Consider the following 24307-nt stretch of genomic DNA (forward strand, 5'->3'; position numbering starts at 1 on the left):
ATGTAATGACTTGCTTGATGTAACTGGTGTTCACTGATACATCTGTATCTATTTCATAATAGATGGCTTATTGTTCCGTCTTTCATTTGTTGCTCCCGGTTTTGCTTGTTGTTTTGTTATTTTCAATTTTAAGCAAGGTGTGAATTGTTTGCAGGGCAGGTGAGTCCAATGTTGGTTCCATTTGTCCTACATTTGTCTGTCGAAAAAGCAATAAAGAATCCTTTATTTGAAAATATGCAAATTAAAAATTGGATGTCAGGGGAATATTTACCAATGCAGTGCTTTATTGAAACGGCAAGAGCTGCTGGAACATGTCTGCTCCTGATTAAATATTTATAAACCACCAGCGATTACAGCCTCAAGACTATGATTGCTTTGTCAATGACCAACCAAGCAGTGCTAATATACTGCATATCAATATTCAGTACTACCTCACACAAATTGTTTTGTGATTTTTCTTTTGTAGGTGGCACACTGAAATGAATCTTTAGTCTGCTCTTTCAAAAGGAGTGCTCGGCATTTGTTTACTGTTTCTGCAGTTGCAGATGATATTCAGATAGTGTGTGTTTCGAGTGTCAACAGTGTTACTCCCAGAGTTTAAATTTCTCAAAGAAATGCTAACGTCCATGTGAATCTGGCCAAACTTCCAGCAGGTGTGTGGCGCCGATGCTCCGCTGTGGCTCCATAACATCAACACAGCTCCAAACAGTTAAATGTCACCCTGACCTCCACCTCAACAGCCTTATTCATCGAGGCAAATATTCATTTTATTGCATTTGTATCATTTAACTTAATGTTATCATGATGATAATCAATAGTCTTTAAGTCACCAGCCTGTTCTTTCCCTGGTTCACATCCCTGTGTGGAGAGAATGCCAACAATGATGTCTATCTGAAAGAGGATTATTCTGTTCCAACATCCGTTCGCCAGATTTTCTATTATAGATGCCTTTATTTGGAAATTTAAGCTTTTCCATGTATTCCTCTTTGTCCTTTCAACTCAAACAACCTCAATCATCAACTCTGTCAAATGTGTACTACTCTTACTGCCTTGTAGTGGCTATAAGCTGTTGAAGGCAACAGTAGTTGAGGAAAGCATACCTATTGATCACCTCAGATTTTCTCACTAATGTATTGCTTTTTCACTGCCTCTGTGGCATTACATAAATTAATAATATCTCTCCAGCAGAGGCTCTTGTCTCACTTAGGGGCCTTCTTGGTTTGGGCAACTTTCTGTCCTCTCACAAGACGGATTTTTTTCTATCTGCTGATTTCTATTCATCTCTTAGTCTATCACGGAACAGTTTGTATTTTATGTAATGAGTTACAGCTTCCATACGATTTTTGAAAACAAATATTATGAATCCACAACTTAAAAATCAGCTATAGTTGGTCTTGACTTCGCTGACACGACCCAAAGGATTGATCACAGTTCGCCTCTATGCTTAATCTTGGCACAATACCATGGATTTAGTACAGATCTGGGGATTAGCTACTGTTTCACTCCCGGGGTTTCAGATATTATTGTAAAAATCACTCTGCTAGATTCCAGTAAGACTCTGACACTGTATATGGACACTGACCAGACTGCCTTAAGTCTCTCAGTAACCACTTTTTGTCATGCAGCCAGGGGAAAGCTAGTCAGAAGCAGGAAGCAACCTTCCAGCCACTAAAACAACTGCCTTTGAATGAGAAAGCATGAGCACTGTGCAGCTGATCGTAAGGCATGTGAGACATTTTGTTTTTCTGTGTGCATGTACTGTATGTTAGTTTGCTGGAGGGACTCGTATCGGCTGGGATACATATTTATGTAATGCCAACAACCATCGTTAAGACGGAGATAACGTAGTGCTTTGTTTAATAAGATCTTTACTACACAAGGAATGGTGGTGACACACGAAGTTCAGTCAGCCTGCTAACCCATGGGGCATATGGATATGAATTACCGTGCAGTCATCACAGAGTCACATTTCCTTCGCACCATATTGTTCTGAATAGTCAAGGTTAAATTGGCCATACATATAGAAAGGCTTCTGTATAATCCAAATGAGAATACTGAATGTCACTTTCCCAACACAGGTGCCAGTCCCCAGACTGCTGTTCAAAAGTCCTTGGCCTGCTTTGCTGAGATGAATTTCTGTCTTTAGTTATTTTTGATGTAAATGGCGGTTAAGGTACGTGCTGGTCCTGTGTTTAAGTCAGTTATTTATGAATGACGGAGGCTGTGAAGTGCAGTGTTCTTCCGGGCAGACTTGAACACCTCATCCGATCCCCCTTGAAACGCAAGCCTGCTGACCACAGCACTAACACACACCTGCACGCCTCATTCATAAACCATTACGAGACGACTGAAAGCGCACCTGTGCCTTTCACCTTTCTCTTTTAACATTGCACACGCGTTTGCTTTTCATTCATAAAACTAATGCATTTGTTCTACCTCATCTCTGACACACCTGAGCACCAGCGGGACTCTCATGCATTTGTCTCATCATAACACATTGTACCACTGTGCCAGAGCTTCACCTGCATTCATATGTGGTTTAATTTAATTTCAATCACGTGTCTCTACTGTAGCGCAGTGAGACTGATTCCACGGCAACACATAATGGATTCAACACGCTTGTGTAACTCTTTAAAATAGCAGCTATGAGCTACAATTGAATGTTTTCAAGCTATATTTGCTTAAGAATGGCTGAACTGACCCGGAACACACATTCATTCATTTTCCTTAAATCTGTGCACTGAGCCTGCAAACAGACGAGGCTACACAACTGATCTTTGATTTCCTCTTTTTTAAAGTTCTGCTTTTTATGGTTGTCTGAATATTATATTTATGACAAAAAGCTTACAGACCTAGAAAGTATCAACACTATTTAAACACACTGGTTCCTCCTTTGTGTGTTAAATCATTTAATCAGACTATCTTTGTGAACTGTCCGAACTGGAATGACAACTGTAAGTAAAGTGCCATACATTTTTCTACGCTTACATTTCGTGTCTGAGCCTCCGACAGATTAAAATCACCACTTATTCTACTGTGACTGACCTCAATTTTTAAAAGCAATTTTGCGGATGCGAAAACCGCAGCATGAAAGCAGACAGCGTTATACAACAGAGCGACGCTGTGACTACATGTACTCATCTCTAATAAAGGGCGTGATTGTAATTATTTGCAGCATGGTAAATTAATAATAAGAGTTAAGCGCCTGGGAGAGTGATGGAGGGAGAGCTGATGATGGGCCGTGTGCAGCAGGAGCTGTGAAGGAAAGACAGGAGAGTGTCTCGGTCTCATCTTGGCTATCACATTACCTCAGCCCACATGATACATTGAGATGCTGGCCTCTCTCTGTGGCCCCCGTGGCTTTTCCTCCACTCAGTTACTCTTAAAGTGGCACGCCTCTTATTCGTACCGGAGCCAACTGTCTGATAGTGCAGGTGTCCTTATAACACTCTTTTGTTTTGTTTTTTAACGTATATGTGGGTAGATTTGAGTTACCAGAGGAGGTAAGCCTGGAGAAGTATTCTTATTGGGTAAAGTCAGTAAATCATTTTGTTGGATTTAGTTATTTGTTGTTGCTTACAATTGGAGCTATTTCAACTTTAAATTAGGCTTTGTAATTTGTTATAAAGAGTGAGCATGTTTTCAACCTGTGGGCACTTCCTTAATTAATTTTTGTTTATTTTTTGGTTGAAATTCTTCTCACTTCCAGGCATTTCATCCCGCTGTGTTATGCTCTAGTTTGGGTGTAGGTAAGCAGCAACGGACCACGTTTTCTTCCATGCTGTGTAATAGCACGGGGAGTCATTTTAATATAAATTTAATGTGATAATAATATACACTGATTTTGCACTGTCGGCACACACTTAGCAATTATCTGAAGTGGTGCAACTTCAAATAATGTGAAAATGCAAGTGCTGCATTTTTCTGAAATAGCAAATTTGAAAAGACTTTACACGCAGCTTTAATGTGTTTCATAGGCTCTCAAAATCAGTGATGTGCATTAACCGGTTTGGCTGGCTATGCCATTTTGAGAGGGTAGTCAGGTGCCTGGAGCCAGGAAACAATGCTCTCCACTCTGTTTGTGTTGTGATGCTTTGTTATGGCTTTGTTCTGCTCTGTTTGTCCTCTCAGTCATTTGAAGAGTGGACCTCACTCACCGAGCTCTGAGAAATGCTCTCTCTCTCTCTATGTGACAGGTCTGCGGAGTATAGTTTCGCCAACAAAACTAGGCCACAGTATGATTTCACATTTGTTACTCAGCCAATAGCATGCAGCTTGTTTTAATGTGCATCTATTTATCACAGAATCCCACAGGCAGCCACTGCTCCAAATTTGTTTTTCCTTTAAATGTATTATATACAATAAGACAATATTTTGTTTGAATGCATGCCCTGAACATGATAGAATTCAGTAGTGGTTTTATTAAAGTAAAAGTGCAACCTCCTGAACAGCTAATGCTATATATCAAAGCAGAAGCAGAATGAAATTTTCCCAGAAATATTTTCGCTCTTTTTATGATCACAGTGTAGAATCTTAAGGATAAAAACACAGATGTTTGGGCAAGGAGAAGGGGCTTTGCAGCGGTATGAAAGCATGAGAGAGACCTGCTGGCTTGAGCCTGTTATTTTCCACTGCCATAGTAAATAAGCATTTCACCTAATGTCGTTCTGCGAAGCCGCTCTGAGAGTATCTCAGACCAAAACGAGGGGAGTCAGCGGTGCTGTGTTGTAGTCTGAATAGCAGAGTATGCTATTTGTTACAAGGAAACACATTTATCGTGTTAATTCTGCATCAGTTTCTTTTCAAATACTGAAGTTTGTTTTTCTGCGCCTGTTTCTAAGCGTATGTTTGACCTTGATTGTGTATATAATGAGTGCATATGTGTGTGTGTGTGCGCACGGTGGTGTTAAATGGGTAGGCGTGGTCAGCTGAGATCTACTTTGGCTTCGAGTCTATGGTAACACAGGACTGCAGAAGGAGAGAGAGCTGGGGTGTGTGAGTGTAAGGAGCAGAAATCTGAAGAGGCAGTGTACACAGAATAAGGGTAGCATGGCAATGGCTGAATGGGAAGTATGCAGGTTAGTAGGCATGTGACTGAATATGCTTTCTTTGCAATCAGTAGATTTCCATATGCTGAACAAAGGTAGAGTATTACATTTGTTTTGAGGGCTGGGCATTATATACGATATATGTCGTTACTGTGATATGAGACTATATATGGACGTAGATTTTGGATACTGTTATATCGTGATATGACTTTAGTGTTGTCTTTTCCTGGTTTTAAAGGCTGCATTACAGTAAAGTGATGTGGTTTTCTAAAACCACCGCCATGATTTTTACATATCTGCTTGTGTTTGGATTAAACAAACAAGATAAGTGTTGGTAAGTGAGCTTCAGATATGACGGTCGATTTATTGTTAAACCGAGCCAGGCAAGCTGTTTTCCCCGTTTCCATGCTATGCTAGGCTAACTACCTCCTGGCTCCAGCTCAATACCTCACACACAGATGTAAGAGCAATATCAATCACCTCATCTTACTCAAGAGAGAAAGAAATGATCATACTTTCTAAAATGTTGAACTATTCCTTTGACATACAGTATATGTTAATGATTGGATGGAAAGTGAAGAAACTGCTCCTATCTGTCTTAAGCATGATATTCATGTCTCCTTTCTGTCTTATGTCTTGGCAGACTCAGAGGCCTTCAGTTGTTGGGCAGATATCACACCACAGAAGAAGAAGAGAAGATTTTACCAGGAAGATCAAGGAAAACAGGCCAAACATTGAGCTGAGGTGGATGGTTGCAGAAGCAGTACAAGGGCAACGCACCACAAGAGCCATGTGGGAGGAGAGTGAGGGAGTTTTGCTATTCACACGCATCAAGCCCAAACGCTTTCTCTACTGACATCAGTGAACATTCCCAAGCCTTCCTGCAGAGCTTTTCCTCAGGGGGAGCCCCTGCTATGAACCCCAGCTCCCTTGGCTTCAGTAGGCAGTCCAACCTCAGTGCCAGGCGCTGTGTGGGCATCCCACAAGTCTGGGTTCTGCCCACACAGGACTCACAGACTGCACCTGAACAAAAAGAATGAAATACTCCTGAGTCACTCCTCAGTGTGGTGGCTCTCCTGTCTCTTGGGAAATTTTGTCTGCCTCTTCCCCAGCAAGTCGTGACCTTTAGTGAAAACCCCGTCCAACTCCGCCAACGACTCCTTTTTAGTGAACCCCTTCGTTCTAATTTGCTTTCACATCAAGCAGCAGCACGAGTTCCTTTGCGCTCACCACGTGGTGGAGGACCATGGGATGCCGTCAGAGCTCGGAGGAGAAGGAAGCGGCGCGGCGCTCGCGGCGAATCGACCGCCACTTGCGGTCAGAGAGTCAGCGACAGCGGCGTGAGATCAAGCTATTGTTGCTGGGAACCAGTAACTCGGGCAAGAGCACCATTGTCAAACAGATGAAGATCATCCACAGTGGAGGCTTCAACCTGGAGGCTTGCAAGGAGTACAAGCCCCTCATCCTGTACAATGCCATCGACTCCCTCACCCGCATCATCCGTGCCCTCACCACCCTCAAGATCGACTTTCACAATGCTGATCGCGCCTATGACGCTGTGCAGCTCTTTGCCCTCACAGGGCCAGCTGAGAGCAAAGGGGAGATCACTCCAGAGCTGCTGGGGGTCATGAAACGTCTGTGGGCTGACTCAGGGGTCCAGGAGTGCTTTCAACGATCCAATGAGTACCACTTAGAGGACAACACTGCCTACTACCTGAATGACCTGGACCGCATCTCTGCAGCTGAGTATATCCCTACTGTAGAGGACATCCTGCGATCCCGCGACATGACCACTGGCATTGTGGAGAACAAGTTCACCTTCAAGGAGCTCACCTTCAAGATGGTAGATGTGGGTGGACAGCGTTCAGAGAGAAAGAAGTGGATCCACTGCTTCGAAGGCGTGACTGCAATCATTTTCTGTGTCGAGCTAAGTGGCTATGACCTCAAACTCTACGAGGACAACCAGACGGTAAGAGAAATCAGTTTTAAAGGGCCCACATTTTCACTCATAGTGAATGTATGCATATGCACACATGTATGCACAAATATATGCTTGCACTCAGCAGCCACTGACTCAAAGACAAAAGTTCAACCCAATTAGCATAAATTATACAGATATTCTCTCTTATTAAAATTTTACACAATTGGTGAGAAGATATTTAACCTTGATTTCTCACCACGGGAATAGATAATTAGATGGCAAGAATAAAACTCTTATGTGCGACAGATAAAATGTGACTGATGATCTGATTTATTGCAATTATCTTGAATTATTAACTGACAGTCGCACAAGTAAATAATGAGAGAATAAGATGTTTTTCATATAGCGAATAAAGGCAAAACTGCAAAACAAGTAATATTTCTATAAAATGGTTTAACCGTTCTGAGAATATAAGCCTGTTCTGCTGTGTCATTTCCTCTCTGTACATCCCCGTCTTCAAAACAACAACCATGCTGTGGTTACAGATAGAGGGATTACACTTTTCTTTTGTTTCCATCATACACGTATTATTTGCAACAACATGATATTGGCTATAAGAAGTTATGAAGGGGCTACTCCCAAAATTATTTTACGGAAACTGTTTGATGATTGCTTCCAATTAACACAACAGTATTTTGGAACAACTTCAGTACAGAACAACGAGTAGATTACGTCTGCCTTTTTGTCATTTTAAATGACTCATGTTTACTTTGGTGGGAACAAATGCACAGTTCACCAACCTGCTCAACAGCTTATTATTTGAAGTAGGAAAACACGAGCCCACACAAACATGCAAGTGTTAATGTTTAATCGTTGGATCTTTAGTTCGAAAGGTCTACAGGTATAGTTGCAAATATTTACAACTTTGATTATAGGCTAAATAAAATCTCTCCTCAAATGTTGGGGTCAGAGGTTGCCTGAATGACCTAGTCTTTGGGGAAGAAGGATACCTGATTTGCTACAAAAAGCCAGGAAGATGTTCATTGGGGGTGGGAATCTCTAGTTATGGGCTAAGGTTCGCTTATGAAATGATTATTGATGCATCTTGATGGATCAAAACTTTTTATTTCTATACATAGTTTATTTTTCTCACTCTGTGACTACCTGCTGCTTTAAAATAAAGAGTGTACTTGTAATGATCCACAAATTACTTCCAATAGTTTTGCTCATGGTCAGCCATCCTCACCAAAAATCAAGAAGTAGCCTATTTTGAAACATGAACGCAATGCACGTGTTTATGTATGTACTTTACGATTCACCATCCAGTTGATTCAGCTGTGAGCAACGTAAAAACGACCAGCCTTTAAAAATGTTACAGGCTATCACAACGTCTTTTCTGCATCGAGTCATAGTCTTTCAAGAGAAAATCGTGATGCATATGCGAATCCATTTCCTCCACCCTTGATATTCAATATGGCATAGACTGTTGATTGGATTTATTGTACTAATGGGCTGCTCTGCCAACCATATTTTCTTACTTTTATCAAATCTTCCTTCAGGTCATGTTTAAGACGTAACTGCAGAGTGTAATTTCCGTAAAATCATCACAGGGCATCTAGAGCCACTTTACGCCCCCTTTTTTAATTTAATTTCCATCCTAAATAAAATTACTACATACAAGTATTCATCTACAGTTTATTCGGTTTTGTTTAATGAACAGTTTGGAAAACCTTAACTGAACTTTATGGTCCATATCCAAAGTTGTTGAGTGGACTGACTTTGTAGAAATGGGTGAAATGCATTCACTCTGCTTTCAACTGACAGCAAAGCTATTTTAAAACTGTCTCAATGAAGAGAGAGTCTTTTGTTTGTTATCTCCTCTACATGGTTGTGGACTTTGAACAATTTGTTATCCATAGCATATCCATTTTTCTTATCTGAGTGTTTTGGAATAGTTGGGTAGTTATTGCTTGTTTAGATACTGGCAGGCCAACAGTAGATACTATTGTACTTTTTTAGTCTTCAACAACTATGAGAGGTCAGCTATTTTTATTTTCTTCACAGGAATGATCACATTTTTTCCTAAAGAGGTTCCGGTATCTGTGTTAACCTTGATGTCTTTTTACGGTCTCGCCTAGAAATAACTCAAAGGAAACTTTGTCATTCCTGTAACTGAGCTGGCCTGATAATTCACGGGTTACCCGCATAAAACAGGGTGTACAGTGTGTCAGGTTGGAACATGAAATCAATTAGTTGTATAGGTTAAAAATAAAGTCTGAGAAGAAAAATGCAGTGTGGTGTTAATTGAGTTCACAGTATAAAGTGTGAGGCTGTACCTGTGAGAATTAGCAGGTTGTGAAGGCACTGTGTAGCAATGGGAGTTCACAGGTGCTAGAAAAAACAACTTTTATTATTCTGAGATAGGAGAGGAAGATATAAGCAATGGGTCTAAAGCACCAGAAGGAAAGGTATCCTGAAATTAGAGCAACCACCCTTCTGCAGAGCCCACTGGGATGAATAAGATTTCTGCAGATACTGACATTTTCATGGTTGGATTGTGATGGAATTATTGGCTGCCCTTACAGTTCGATGTGTTTTACGTCATAAGCTTAAAAACCCTCTGATTGTACTAACAGGGGTCCTTCAGGTGGTTGATGTGCCGTGTGATTTACCGACATTAATGCTGGCTATGATTTTCCGTGCTCATTTGTTGCATGCTGCCTTAACAGATTTATTTGTTACCACTTCCTATTAAAGGGTAACTCCACCAGTTTTACACATTGAAGTGTGTTCACAGGTCTTGGGGAGTACTACTGCATATGTGAAAAAGTAGCGTAAAGCCTTTTGTGGCTCCAGAGGAAGCTGCATGTACTCTGATAAATCTCCTCCGATGATGTCACTCAGCTGCATCGTGGGTAATGTGAGCCCAAGATTTTGAAAAGCAGTCCACTGGTCTAGCATTGCATTTCTATCACGCTGTTGGATACACACAGACAAGGGCCACTGAAAACCATTTTGTAAACGCACAGGATGATATTTTATGAATGATATGACTAGTTGCACGTCCAGACTTGCTCCTAGTTTGAAAACAAATTCTCAAAATCAATACATAAGAGCCAAAAATATTGCCATTTTTTTCCCACATAATCTTCTTCCTATCCAAAATCTGATTACATTACATACATACATTGCCTATATTACCCGCAAACCAATTTTGCTACTGGGCGACACCACTGAAAGTAGTTTATCAGATTACATGCAGCTTCCTCTGGAGCCACAAAAGGCTTTCTACTACTTTTTTCACATATGCAGTAGTAATATTCCAAGACCTGTAAAAACACTCTTTGACGTTTAAAATTGGTGGAGTTACCCTTTAACCATAATATCCACACACATCAACCAAATTAGTTCATACACATCTTGTAGACTTAGATGTATTTTAAAGTATTTCAGATATACTATTGTTGTCTGTATGTTGTTGCTACTGCTGGGGTGTGTTACGAGTGCACATCCATAGTGGGGTCTTTTTTTAGTACAAATTAGCTGCTGTTCAAATGTAGTCAGTTATGTGAAGCTACAGTATATAATTGCCAATGCATTTTCTAAACCTGTCCATGCAGGTTGCGCGTCTCTCTTCTAGCCATGCCCAGTACCTCTGAGCCACATCAAATCGTTGTACTTGATTACTGATGAGAACATGCCACTGACAGAATAGCATGAATTAATCTAGTGACTGGCAAAGGCTAGCTTGTTCATTCCCATATATCTATATTATCTGATATACAATGCAATACAATGTGTTTATCAAACACAAAATATGTCACAGAGGCAGGATAATTTATAGCTTAACAATAATCTTTAGTGGCTAAAATGACAGCAGAACACTGAATCAGTAAACTTCACTAGGACTTTAATAATTATAAATTACACAGGCTTCTTTTTCTTAATCCTAATTCCTAAAGAAAACAATATTGTCCAACGTTGGTTAACTTGGAAAATATCTGCCAACCAATTTATCGGTCAGTCTCTACTTGTTAGCCACATTTAGTTTGAGCCATTTTATTGAGACTAGAGACCAAAGCAGAGAGTATACCATTTCTCAGCAATCACATTAGTCATCTGAGGTTTTGCACAAGGCACAGCAAGCATACAGATTACAAAGGTTATGGCGCGGTGTACAGTATGTTGGTTAACTTGTACTTCAGCTGGTTAACTTTTGCACGGTCTCTCTCCACTACACATTGTTAGAAAAGCTCCACACTATTCAAACATGTAGCAGCACACTGTTTTGGGCTTTTGTATTAGCAATGAGCTCTGAGATATTTTCTAGGATGTTAGTTTGAAAATGCCGAAAGTATAAAACATTGGGATGAAATTAATCAGTGCAGATTCAACACCATATTGATGTAATTGTCAATACTCTGCAGGTGGTATTATAACAGATGCAACATCATCTTAACACCCCCATTTTCTTGTGCATATTTTACTTCAAGCACAAACACATTTATACACTATAATTTTATGAATTTATGAATAGAACATACTGTACTTACAGCAGAAATGTGTAGAAGTCTATCAGGTCACAGAGCTTGTTAAAGCATAACCAACAGAGATGATCTATTCACACATCATTTAAACTGAATGTCACACTGTGGATGGGGTGTGGTTTTACAGTTATGCAATCACACCATAAAGTGCTGAATAAACGGGTAAATTTGAACCTGTATTGCACTGAGAGGCTTTAATAGCACACAAAAAGCATAATGGTGACCATACAGGGCATCGAGCCACACCCTGAAATCTCAGTACAGTATAATACAGAAGAAGCTACATGTCACATTCACTGTGCACCTGATCTAAATGTTACTGGACTGAGTGCAGGTATGTTGCTGTGGTTCCTTCGACATCTACAGAAGGCCCCACTGTGAATTCCTGCATCTTGGACTTGTCCACTTCAATAACCACTGTCAGCTGACACAACACTGCTGAACTGGCCTTTACATGCTCAAAACATCTGCAATTTATCTGTGTGCTTTATATGTCTTTGGTTACAAAAATGTGCTTGATACAACAGCTGAAGGGGAATAAACCAGCAGTGAAACCCTAGTTGGTTTCTGTTAAGTTGTGTTATGCATGAGTTATGATTAATGTTAGGTACTGCAAGGAATGAAGGTCAGTATAATGTGACGGTAAAGGAATGGGTCATTAAGCTGACCCTGATTCAAGTGCAAACAGAGATTTATACTGACAAGCTACTGTAGTATACAAAATGTAAAAAAATTCAACAAAATACACATGATGCCTTAGAATGAACAAACCAATATACAATACCTTAAAAAAAATACTTCAAATATATCTGAAGGAGGTCCAAATGCTAAAGGAGAAAACAACATATTTCAATCTACCGGAAAATAGATACTGACAATTGACTACAGAGGAAAAAAGCTTCTGGTAAACAGCAGAATATCAGGCAGGCTGATCTCAGGGGAAATGTGTACATATTTCTAAGAAAATATGTTCCATCTGTCTGGTCGGCTTGCATTTTACAAAATGACAACTGTGCAGATTTTTAGATAACAAAAACATGACCACATCCTTTGGCAAAAACAGCTTGAGCTAACAGTTTGACAAAATACCTGAACTTTGGGCTTTTGCATTATAATTTGCTTTTAAATGGCTCGGCAAAGATTTTTTATTCATTGTTTTTACAACTAACAAACTGCATTTAACAGATAGAGCGATATTTAAAGACACTGTGGGGGTATGACTTACGTCACATTTGAGCCTCAAGCAATGTTGAATACATTTGCACTAAAGCTTTCAAGTAGCATATTGATTTCTAATTAATGGCTCTCTTACAATAACATTATCAAAGTTTTAGAGCTTTTAATTTTAATCCCTGCATCAGTAATGTTTACTCTTTGACTCAGTGAAAATGCTGACATCTTGGTTAAAAGACCAGCATGAACCTGTCAGCATAAACATCTTGACCTTCTTTACCATAGCACTCACACGTCTGAGTACAAGGTTCTTTTTAATCAATATGCATGAAAAAGAGTTGATTAATCAATGTGAAATGAAACCTTTTGAGATTAGGTAATCATTTAACACAACAAAATTACTGATTCAGCTTTCTGGACCAGAGGTGACTCATCAATTTTAGTTCAAGTACATCTCTGACTCTTTTATTTCATAGTCTAAGTTGCGAGAACTGAAAACAATAGAAGCATTATGCATATTTGAACAGAGGCTCCATGAAATATCTCTTATCTAACAGAAAACAACACACAAGGACGGATTATGGAAGTTTAATGGCACAGCCATTAGAGGCCGTGTGCTTGATGTTTGAGGAAGAATTCAGTCGCTCATTCGGCTGTCATTCAGAAGTTTTTCAGCAAATTTTTATGATAATCACTGATCATTAGCTCCAGAAAACAGTCTACACATGTATACAAAAGCGTTTCCGCTGCTTTAAAGGTTCTCATTAGAGAAAAAGGTGTTGTTTTTATAATGACGCCTTGTTGTGCCTAGTGATCATCTTAGTGAATTTAACCTTCAATGCTTTATACAATGTCACACAAACAGAAAACAAACTTCGTCAGAACAAATCCACACGGTTCAGTTTCAGTTTACCAGCTCACACAAGACAGAAAATACACCAGAATAATTACAGTACAACATTTACCCATCAACCCATTCCCTGATGCATTTTCCCTGTCCCATCCCTGTCTTCATAATGAATCGGTTGCCATGGTTACCGTTGCTTAGCAACAGGCCAGTCAAATGCTCCTAATCCTGCACTGTTGACAGTGAGCTGTGACTAGGGAAGGGAGGATGAGAAGGGGAGAGGAGGGTGAGAGGAGGGGAGGGGGAACAAACAGCGGCGCTGGAGAGAATAGATACGAGGTGTATATGTGCATGCATGTATTGTGTACCTGCGTGAGCGTTTGTGGGTGCGTTATTATGAATGTGCAATGCAGGTTTATATGCACAGGCTGAGGCTGAGCAACTGCGGCGAATTCTGTGTGTATGTGAGGTGAAAATGAAAAGCCTCGTTGTGAGGTTAGTGGCTGTTTAATCTTGCGTTAGCAAAACATCAAGGCAGACACTGACTGCCGTGTCAGCGCTATTTCTATTGTTTCAATTATTATTTCATTAATCTCTCACAAGGGAATCAATTACCTGTCACATGAAGGACAACCAGAAAATTATTTATTGGTCTTTCATGTTCCTGTGTCAAATTTGTCAGGTGCCCTTTTTCTTTTCTAGCCACAGCAATGACGACGTATGAACTGATCTGAATGTAAAATGACTTTTAAATCGCACAAACTGTCCCTCCAGAAACACAGAGGCAGGTGTCAGAACAGTGCCTCACAATGTATTCAGGGATATTTTCCTCACACAGCAACAGCATCTTAAGCGCCTAATGGGTTATCAAAGACATTACTATCATGTAATTGAATTGCTTTCTATGACATGATGCTGCTCTGAAATAGAGATTTCCAGGAAACAGAGGGAATGTTCAAGGACACGCCAAGGGAAAAAGTCATGCCATGCCTGTTTTTGCAAATATTTCGAGGGTCACTTACACTGGGTTTCAATGTTCGCCTTATACTTTCTGGCTATTGCTGTGATAGCAAAAACATATTCATCATTTGTTTCCAGATCCAAGTTATCTTTAACGTTACTGAAAGTCATACCAGTATCTCACCTGGTAGAGAGCATACTACGTTTCAGGGCCTTACCGCAGCAGCTTCGGTTTGAAGTCTGAAGGTGCAGCTTCACACAACGATCCATGTTCAATGTCATATTAGGGTAGTTCACCTAAACTAGTCATACATCATACTCTTACAAAGTACAAAGAAATTAATATACAGCAGATACGAAACCCAAAAGACTGTGTTAGCTGACATGACAGAGAAAACCATCTGAGTGGCCTCCTCCTTTCTTGTTTGGCAGTGACATTTTTAAACTGAACCTTAATGAATTACGAAGGGGTAGCTGCACACTTAAAGGGATAGTTCGGGTCTTTTGATATGGGGTTATATGAGGTACTTATCCCTAGTCAGTGTATTACCCGCAGTAGATGACGGTCAGCTCTCCCACGGTGTGGAGAAGCAGCGCGAAGCATGGACATGGAAACAAAGCATTGTACTGTTAAACGGCACTGACAGCAAGACGTATTTTAGCCACCTAAAAGAAGTCCCATCTAAAAAAATACATATCTATGAAAGTGAACGCTATATTTCCAAGATTTTTGGTGCTTTACATTGCCGTCAGAGAGTCCTTTCCTTTAAGACTACATTCCCTCAACCGTACAGCATCTGTATTCACACGCACAAGCGCAGCTATGCCTGCCGTGCACTGTATTACGCTAATGTCTGGGTTGGTTTAAAGCACCTAAAATGTTCAAAATATAGCATACACTTAAATGGATATATATTTTTTAGCTGTGTCTTCTTTTAGGTGGCTAAAATACCTCTTGCTGTCAGTCCCATTAGCAGTACAATGCTCTGCTTCCCTGAACTTATTCCGCTTCTGCACACAGGGGGAGAGCTGACGGTCATCTACTGCAGGTAATACAGTGACTGGGGATAAGTACCTCATACACTTTAAGTAATTTGTATTTATGGGAAACAAAGCAATGAAACTGGGATGAAACTTCTCATTAATACTTAAGCTTAATTAAGACCTGCGCCTCTGGACTATTCTGACGGGAGGCAGCGAGGGGGAAAGTATAGTGTGTGTGTGTGTGTGTGTGTGTGTGTGTGTGTCTGTGTGTGGGTACGTATATATATCTATAAGTGTATGTGTTTTGTGTGTGTGCTTGCGTATCTGTGAATCAGTGGGTGTTTGAAGCAAAGGGAGGGGGTCTGCATGCTTTAGTGCTCCTGGATGTTGCTCTACCCCCTCCTCCCGCTCCCCCATTAAGAAACTCTTACTGTACGAGCGCTGTAGTGAGACTCCCTGGGCTCAGCTGGCTGTCTCCTGCCATACTCTCTTAGCAGCTGGGCTCTTGTTTTGACACCCTGGAAAGACAAGGAGTGAGGTCAAATAGACTGACATGACTTTGTGTAGTGTACAAGGTTCAGAAGCTGGTCTTTGTCCCTGGGAACACATATCTATACAGAAAGGAGAGCTTATGTTTCAATCTGACCCGGTTGTAACATGTGAGAGAACAGGCAGAGAGGCAGACACATGTATGGAGAAAGAGTAGTTTTAACCCTTAAGTGCAAGGCAAGATACATTTTTATGCAATTTGTGTTGACCAAAAACTAATTTTATTTCCCTCTGCCTGTATTTCTTTTTTTTTTTTTTCATTTAAATGACTTACTGCTCAATTTTAAGCCTCCTCCATTGATAGTTTATACAGTTTAATCAATCATCTAGAAAAATGGCATTTGGGACTAGATTGGTTCCACTCCTGGAACTCACTGATAGATGTTTCTTAATAATATTTAGCTAAACCTTTTCCTCTGAGGCCCCCTACCTTGTGGCATCCCCCAAGGCTCAATACTTGGCCCCTTACTGCTCTCTACTTACATGCTTTCCTTGGGTCTTACTATCCACAAAAATAACATTAATCTTTCCTCCTGTGGAGACAATACTCCGCTTTATGTCCCCTTCAGACCCAATGATTCAGGCAACTTGGCAAATGTTTTATCTTGCCTCTCAGACATTTAGTGATTGACAAAACCTTAAACTAAATGATTCCATGAAATCGTTGTTTCTTGCTCCTGCAAATATCATTACTGTTATCCAGTCAACCTCCCGTTAACCTTTGCCTTCCACCTCAAGCAGACCTTGGAAAGATCATTCATGTCTTTATTTCATCGTGTCTAGATTATTGCAATGCCCTTTATTCTTGTCTTAGTCAGACAGCCAGCTCTTGCCTTCAACTTGTTCCAAATGCAGATGCTAACTTTAAATCAACTTCAAATTACAAGACCAGATTACTTCTCTCCTTGCCTCCTTTCACTAGTTTTAAAAATGTATTGCTTCATTTTTAAAGCTCTGCAGGGTCTTGGCCCCAACTATATTTCTAAGTTTCTTGGCTCCTATGAGCTGGTGCGTAACCTGAGATCCTCAGCTGGGACCCTCTTCACAGTTCCTAACTCCACTGTGTCACTAAAGGTGACCAGGCTTTAAGAATAAGGGCCCCTCATTTATGAAACTCCCTACCAGAGAATCTTAGGTTTGTGACATCAGTGTCCTCTTTAAAAACTTGTGTGAATGGTGCAGCTTTATTTTATCTGATTGCACGATTCCTGTTTCATTAGTTTTTATCAGTTATCATATTTTTTTATCACTGCACTGTGTAACCCTGCTTGTAAAGCACTTTGTAAACATGTTTTGAAAGGTGCTTTATAAATGAAGTTATTATTATTACTTTAGTTGTTTAAACAATAGCTCATTCATTAGTAGAACAACAAGTCTTTTTGGAAAAATGTTTTCACAAGCAGTCTATTCAGTTAGCGGCATGCGGGGCACATCAAGCCCAGAAGCTACCTCCATATGTAAACCACATCTTAAGTTTATATATCTATGTTCACACAAGCTCATTAATGTAATATACAAACTCATACTGTCTACTTCATCACACTGCTTCTTTTTTATTCAAGTCTTTATCACTAACATTCTGGATTAAAAACATTTTTCCTCTGTCAAGTGAGCTATTGTATTTTCTTTCTTTTTTCCCTTTTTTGCGGAGTGCTGATAGGGCAAGATGTATGGATTGGTATTGGGTATCACAAATCAACATTTTATTTTCATGTGACAGAGTTCTGATCACGCTTAGTTGCTTTTCAAAACCTCTTCAAGTGCACTACTGAAAATATGTCTCTGCTTATCCTAAAACATGAAACTGACAATGAAAACCATCAGTTAAACACTGTTTGGACTTGCAGGTACTTGTTAATTTTACCACCATCTCCAATTGTTTAATTTGCAATGAGTGTGTTGCGGTAATTAAAGAATCTAAAATGTATCTACTCCTACATAAAGCACAGAATCGTCTGTCTGTATGTCCGTAGCTTATCTCGACAACAGTTCGTCAAATTGACTCCACACTTGGCTTGACTTCACGCTTGGCAAGTGTATTGCTGAGGATCCAATTAAGTCTAATGTCAAGTGTGAATTCTTTTTAGATGAGAAATGTTGTAGAAATTATTAAGTAGCGGGGCGGCTTCAGGGCTTTGACTGGCTGAAAGCTATAATGGCACAGCACTCAGTTTAACCCCCCAAGAGTCAGATAGAACACACATACGACAAAAACATGGCAAAATAATGAAGATGCATATGACATTAATCTCACTGGGAAAGTTTCTGTCAGGCTTTAAATCATCTAATTTCTTTATTTGTTCAATTCACAGTGTCTCAATTCATACTTTTGTACATACACACACACTAATTTAATATAAAGAGGCAACTTTTATGGACACAAATAATACAACATGGTGACATAATCTTTATAACCTACTGTACATTTGAACTTGTAAAACATTTTTGAGGCTACATCTTAAGGTTATATGAATCTTTGTGTTCTCATAGCCTTTTCATCATTACCCAAAAATAGCGCACTTACACCACTGAACAATCAGGGTGTGCTTTGAATCTGCATTAGGATTGTCTAATCCTTTGCTATTCCCCTCAATATCTTTTTTTCATGCTGTGCAGGTCTTGTGATTTGCTCAGAGCATTATGTTGTGTCTGTAACCTTTTAAACAGCAGTCTTCCATCTGACAGCCTCCCAGTCACAAGCTACTGGCCAGTCGCCACATGGCAGCCATGAACAGATCAACTCTCTTTTCCTTTCTTTTCTCTTAAACATTTAACAACACATGAGCTCAAATTGTATGTAAGCACAGGGACGCACACAGACAGATATTTCTTCCGTATCAAAACTATTATCTTTTACCGTCCTGCAAATTAAATGTTGAATTTCTATTTAAAATAATGCATTTTTGTAATGTCATGCCCTATTTGAAGTGGAGTTTAATGAAACAAAAACTAAATGATAAACAAGTTACATAACATAAAAAAAAACCCGTTTTGAACAGTGGTACAGTGTTATGGGTTCTGGTTTGTTGCAGATACCAGCCACATATTTTAGACATCACTGACTTATATTATAAAGTTGTAAATTAAGTCTTTGATTCGAACTTTGTTAGGGAGAAAAAGGTTATAGCTATAAATAAATGATGATGTACCAATATTTGAAAGACCTTAATTAAGATTTGCTTTTTTTTACAAGGCTGATCACTGATCACAGTTTTGGACTTGGAGACCAAGATTGGTGGTAAAATAAGTTAGCAGCTGTTTCAGAGAAGAATGTGAGAGTTCAAACTCAGGTCTTCATCTGTCTGAGTCTCAAGTCTCTGTTGACAAAACAGAGCAAGCCGTACCTTTGGCTAGTCAAGTGGATATCTGGGACTTGTGCTGGATGGGTTTCAGTTCTCCTCTTATCTTGTCTTCATTTTTATTTGAACCAACCCTGTCTCCTAGAATTTATTTCTGTAGGTACTAAATTGTTGTCATGATAAGGTTGTGAAATGAAATCGCTGCCTGGATTATGTTCGAACTCGATCCTTTGAGTGAAATAAGGTGATTGGGGGCCATATAAAGTTCAGTCATACCAGAATGCAGCGTTTCCAATCTAGACTCCTGTCTGTACTTAGGTTTTTGTGTTTTGAGGAGCTGCAGAGTTTATTCATGGTCAAAATGTAACCTGTACTGTACATTTACTGCCCCTAGACAACTTCTCTGCCTTGAAGCTGTTTTTTTAAGGTAAACATGTTACATAATGTTGCTTTAAGGTTACGGAAAGATCCTGGCCTTTTTTTAAAAATTAAAAATCTTATGTCCAAGTCACTGTTGACTTTTTATTTTTTAAAACAGACAATGATCTTTCCCTAACCTTAACTGCCAGTGCCCTAAACAGACCCAAAAAAGGTGAATAATTGAATTGTAAAACCTCCTTGTGATTGTTGCGACGTCGGGGTGTTGATTGCCTACATAATTAACAAGCTTCCTGCACACACCGCTCACCTGCTGTTATGACAATGGAATCATTGTATTTACGAGATTTTTTTTAGCTGTGAAATCCTTTTCTGATCTTCTTTCTTATTCCCCTTTCTCTCTTCACATCTGCACAGAGCCGCATGGCCGAGAGCTTGCGCCTATTCGACTCCATCTGCAACAACAACTGGTTCACCAACACGTCGCTCATCCTCTTCCTCAACAAGAAGGACCTGTTGGCTGAGAAGATCAAACGCATTCCTCTGACAGTGTGCTTCCCTGACTACAAAGGTCAGAACACCTATGAGGAGGCAGCTGTCTATGTGCAACGGCAGTTTGAGGACCTCAACCGCAACAAGGAGACCAAGGAGATCTATTCGCACTTCACCTGTGCCACTGACACCAGCAACATCCAGTTTGTGTTCGACGCTGTCACGGACGTGATCATCCAGAACAATCTCAAGTACATTGGGCTGTGCTAGGACCTGAGGCTGGGTGGGGGGGTGGGGGGAGGGTGAAGCGGTCGGCCCACCATCAGGCTGGATAAACAAAAAGGCATGTCAGTCTGCCTGACAGTTTATCTCTTTGAGGAGGTGCAAAAGAGAACTGCAAATGAAATGAGGTTAAAGGATGGTCAGAGCTGGACGATACTGTAGATCCAAGTGTTTCAGTCGAAACAACAAAGCTGATGGGCCATGGTCAAGATGGGATTTTTACCCAATGTGTTTGCACTGAATATGAGTATGCAGAGACACCCAAACACACACATACACATGCACACACACACACATGCACACACACACATCCTTACGTTTGCTCACACACAAGATCCTTGGATCAACAGTCAAGCACTTGTCTGACAAGGCAACACTGGAAATTTTAGACAGCTACCCCTACCTGCCTGCCAAACCTGAGGTAGCAGGTCTGTACTGGTGGTTTTCGGTTACGTTTGTCTACTTTGTTTTATTTGCCAGAGTCAATTAATGCTGCTTTACAGGAAGAATTTTGACAGAATCAATGTTCTCTTTTTGGATTTTCACCCTAACAATGGTAACCAGTGAGTGCACCTGATGAGATGTGGGGAGAGCCTGTATTTCTGAGGAAAAAAAAAAAATGTCAGTAGACATGATGTCACAGGGTTTCTGCCTAAAAGAGGAAACTGCCACAGTGTAAAGCTGAAGTGAAATATGTTTTCTACACACTATTTCTGTTTTGCCCCTTGGTCTACTATCTAATGTTGTTCTTTTTCCCTCTTTCTTTTATCTTTTTTGTGCTTTAAAAAAAAAAAAGAATATGTCTCTCAAACCTGCCTTTTATAGCAGGTCACTGACTTATAATACCCGGAGAATGTTATGCTCCGCAGAGTCAAAAGTATTCTTTATGATCATTCCAGTTTCCAGCAAGAGACAACAAAAACAGTGCCAAGATCAATTTGTAAATAAAACCAGATCCCATCCGTTACGTTAATATTTTGTTTTGTTTTGTTTTTATGGACAAATACATTAAAACATGCATGATTTTGTTACTTTGGGATACTAATATATTTTCTTTGGGATTATGTTCCTCTTTTCTTAGGTTTAAATAATATATTCCCAAAAATATATATAAAAGTCAAACACTGTGTACGATTGTACAGTTGTCAGAGAGGAATCTATTGAAAAGAGTTATATCAATATAATAATGGTGATTATAATGTTATGATTATGATGATGATAGAAAAGATGATGATGATGATGATGATGATGATGATGATGATGATAGTGGTGATGACGACTACAATGATAACAAGGAAAATCTCACTACATAGTTGAGCATGAGAGGAGAAAGTGGATCAAAGGAGAACAAGACTGTAGAAAAATATGAAAACGATGAAGCAAACCTTGAAAGTTCAATCTTCCTTGCATTATCTAAGTGGAAATTGTTAAACAGCCAGTCAGTATGATGTGTAAATATACTGTAAGGTACACTCTTTGTTCAAACAAATGAAAATAAAGGTTGAGCTTGGATACTGTAAGTGAGATAAAGAGAGAGCGAGAGAAAGAGAGGGAGGAAAAAGCCCACTCCACTCCTCCTCTTACCCTTTCTTTTCAGTTCAGAGGGTGATGTGCAAACAACTCAGCAAAGGGCTTCAGGCTTGACTTTACGGGATGTCCACCTCAACAAAAGACAAAACAATTAAAAAAGAAGTATAAAAAGGACAATAACTATGAATAAAACAACTTATGCAAATTTTCATGGTGTAGTAAATGTGTTTTTGGGTGGTGGTGGTTGTGTCAAAAGTGCTTTAAATGTGTTTGGGGGATGATGGCGCTCCATGCCACTATCGTTCATAATGATGCAGCATCAAATGATATGCGGCATGGAATAGAACATACTGTCTGAAATCCTGTGTCCAAATCACGACATAGAAAGTGTTTTTGTCCTCGTCATACAATGTAGCCGCTGGGGCGAGAATAATTCGGACATAAAGTATGCAATTAAATTACTCCTGAATGAACTTGGCCTATGTGTGATGGGTTGACAGCGTACAGGGCTGTACAGTTTTCCACTCTAATTAGTGTATACAACCCAGCTGACCTGACGTGTCTGCTGACGGGCCTGTCAAAGAATAAAAGTTACTCAATGCAATATTCATGCAGTGAGACTTTGGCATACCGCAATAAATTCTACGAATTGTAAAGTGCAACACTTAACACGGTTAGTGTCTTCTGAAAGACATTTAGACACGAAATGATACACTGACTGTGATGAAACAGGAGGATGTTTTTAACCAAGCACGCTAGTCTGTTACCTTTATGTTACATTCATATATGACTATTTTTTATGTTTAAACATTACTTAAATATTCAAAAAGCTTCCGGTGCATCAGACTCGGGACCATACATAAAACATTACAGTACTGTGTGGTTGATGGTTTTTAAAACTATTTTATTCATCTTTTACTTGCACAATATACATTGCTGTATAAAAAAACAAGCTTGCAGGTCACGGGTGTATTCTTTTGTGGATTGATTTAAGCAACAGTGGGAATTTGTTTGAGAGATGAACATAAATAAAATCCACTGCTGAGAGGGGAGAGTCCTGCTGAAATCAAGCCTTGTGACTGTCATGTGGTAGGAGATGGTGCCAACCATAAAATGACTTGAGTTACAGACTGGGAGGATATCTGCTAAAGAAATCAAGGGAGGTATAGAAATGTTCTTAGTTTATACATTAAATCGAATCAGGAAGTAACTTGACGTGAAATTCCAAGTATTAATGGTAAAGTGGTGGTGTTTTCTCATGACTGTTTTGTCACAAGGTGGTGCTAAGAAGCTGATGTTAAAGCAATTAAGTGTCTGGAACACATTAACATAGGCGCCACTTATTAAAAGTCTTGTTGATCTAAGTGAAATTGCTTGGAATGACAATAAAAAGCAATACTAAGTAAATGCAGAAGCACAAATACTCCAGATTATTTAGCCAATACCACATCTCCTAAATCTATTAAAACAGCAACAATGACATTTTAACAGCAATGATACAGGGATTTAAGTCACATGCCTCCCATTCTTAGTATTTACTGTTAAAGATGTATTATATTAACATACGGACAAAACTTAACACAAAAAACTGTTGAATTCTAACTTAAAAGTTGTACAAGGTTGTAGAAAGTAATAGAGAGACCATCATCCAGACCAAACCCACACTGTGCATACGTGCAAGGCTGGAATCCCATTAAATTGTGGTGTAAGTACGTATATATGGCTCAGTGCAATACATTTGTCAATTTGAACTGGGTATCATACAGTTTAACTGAGAAGATACATATAGGATAAGTAAAAAAGTGCACTTGTACAACATACACTACAAAGTAACTAATGCAACAGATACAGTAAAACGGAGGTTAAGGAATAGGACTACTACCACTTTGGTCCAAAAAAACACTTGTTTTCAAGTGCACACTCGCCGCTCACACAGTTACAAGGGGTAGCTGTTGAAATCTTCCTCCATGAAATGGGATAACCCTTCAAGACCCTCACATATCATCAGTAGCTGTTCAACAGACACTACCAGACATTTCCAAAATGTCATCTTCAGCTGTGGTAATTTCTCTTGTGTTACTGTAGCTACCCTGGTACTATCACAACGATATTTGCCATTTATCTGATGGGGAAAACAATGCGGTCACAATTCGTTCATAACTTCACTCTATAAATCAAGTCATCGAATAATAAAGAACACTGCATCATTACCTGGCCACTAGAAGCGCTTTAAAGGCTAACATCAGCGACCAGTGCTCCTACCCTGCCAGTCTGCACTGATACTAGAGGAGCAGTAC

At 39.6% G+C, this 24307-nt stretch overlaps 1 protein-coding gene and 1 long non-coding RNA gene across 4 annotated transcripts in view; one reads left to right on the top strand and one right to left on the bottom strand.

Moving 5' to 3' along the window:
* Nucleotides 1-20476, top strand: part of gnaz (guanine nucleotide binding protein (G protein), alpha z polypeptide) — a 30805-nt gene extending 10329 nt beyond the window's left edge. Inside the window, exons 2-3 of the mRNA XM_084383620.1 lie at nt 5692-7017; nt 20124-20476. Of these exons, the coding sequence (XP_084239746.1) occupies nt 6295-7017; nt 20124-20468 (1068 nt within the window). The 5' untranslated portion in view covers nt 5692-6294 and the 3' untranslated portion in view covers nt 20469-20476. The remainder of the gene's footprint in view (nt 1-5691; nt 7018-20123) is intronic.
* The window catches only part of LOC311275256, a 52035-nt gene that overhangs the window by 16070 nt on the left and 11658 nt on the right, over nt 1-24307 (bottom strand). For all 3 annotated transcript variants that reach the window (XR_014624854.1, XR_014624855.1, XR_014624856.1), the window contains one exon: nt 15912-15998. This is a non-coding gene — a long non-coding RNA (uncharacterized lncRNA). The remainder of the gene's footprint in view (nt 1-15911; nt 15999-24307) is intronic.

Source organism: Pagrus pagrus (genome assembly GCF_965226575.1).
Source record: "Pagrus pagrus genome assembly, chromosome: 19".
Lineage (NCBI taxonomy): Eukaryota > Metazoa > Chordata > Actinopteri > Spariformes > Sparidae > Pagrus > Pagrus pagrus.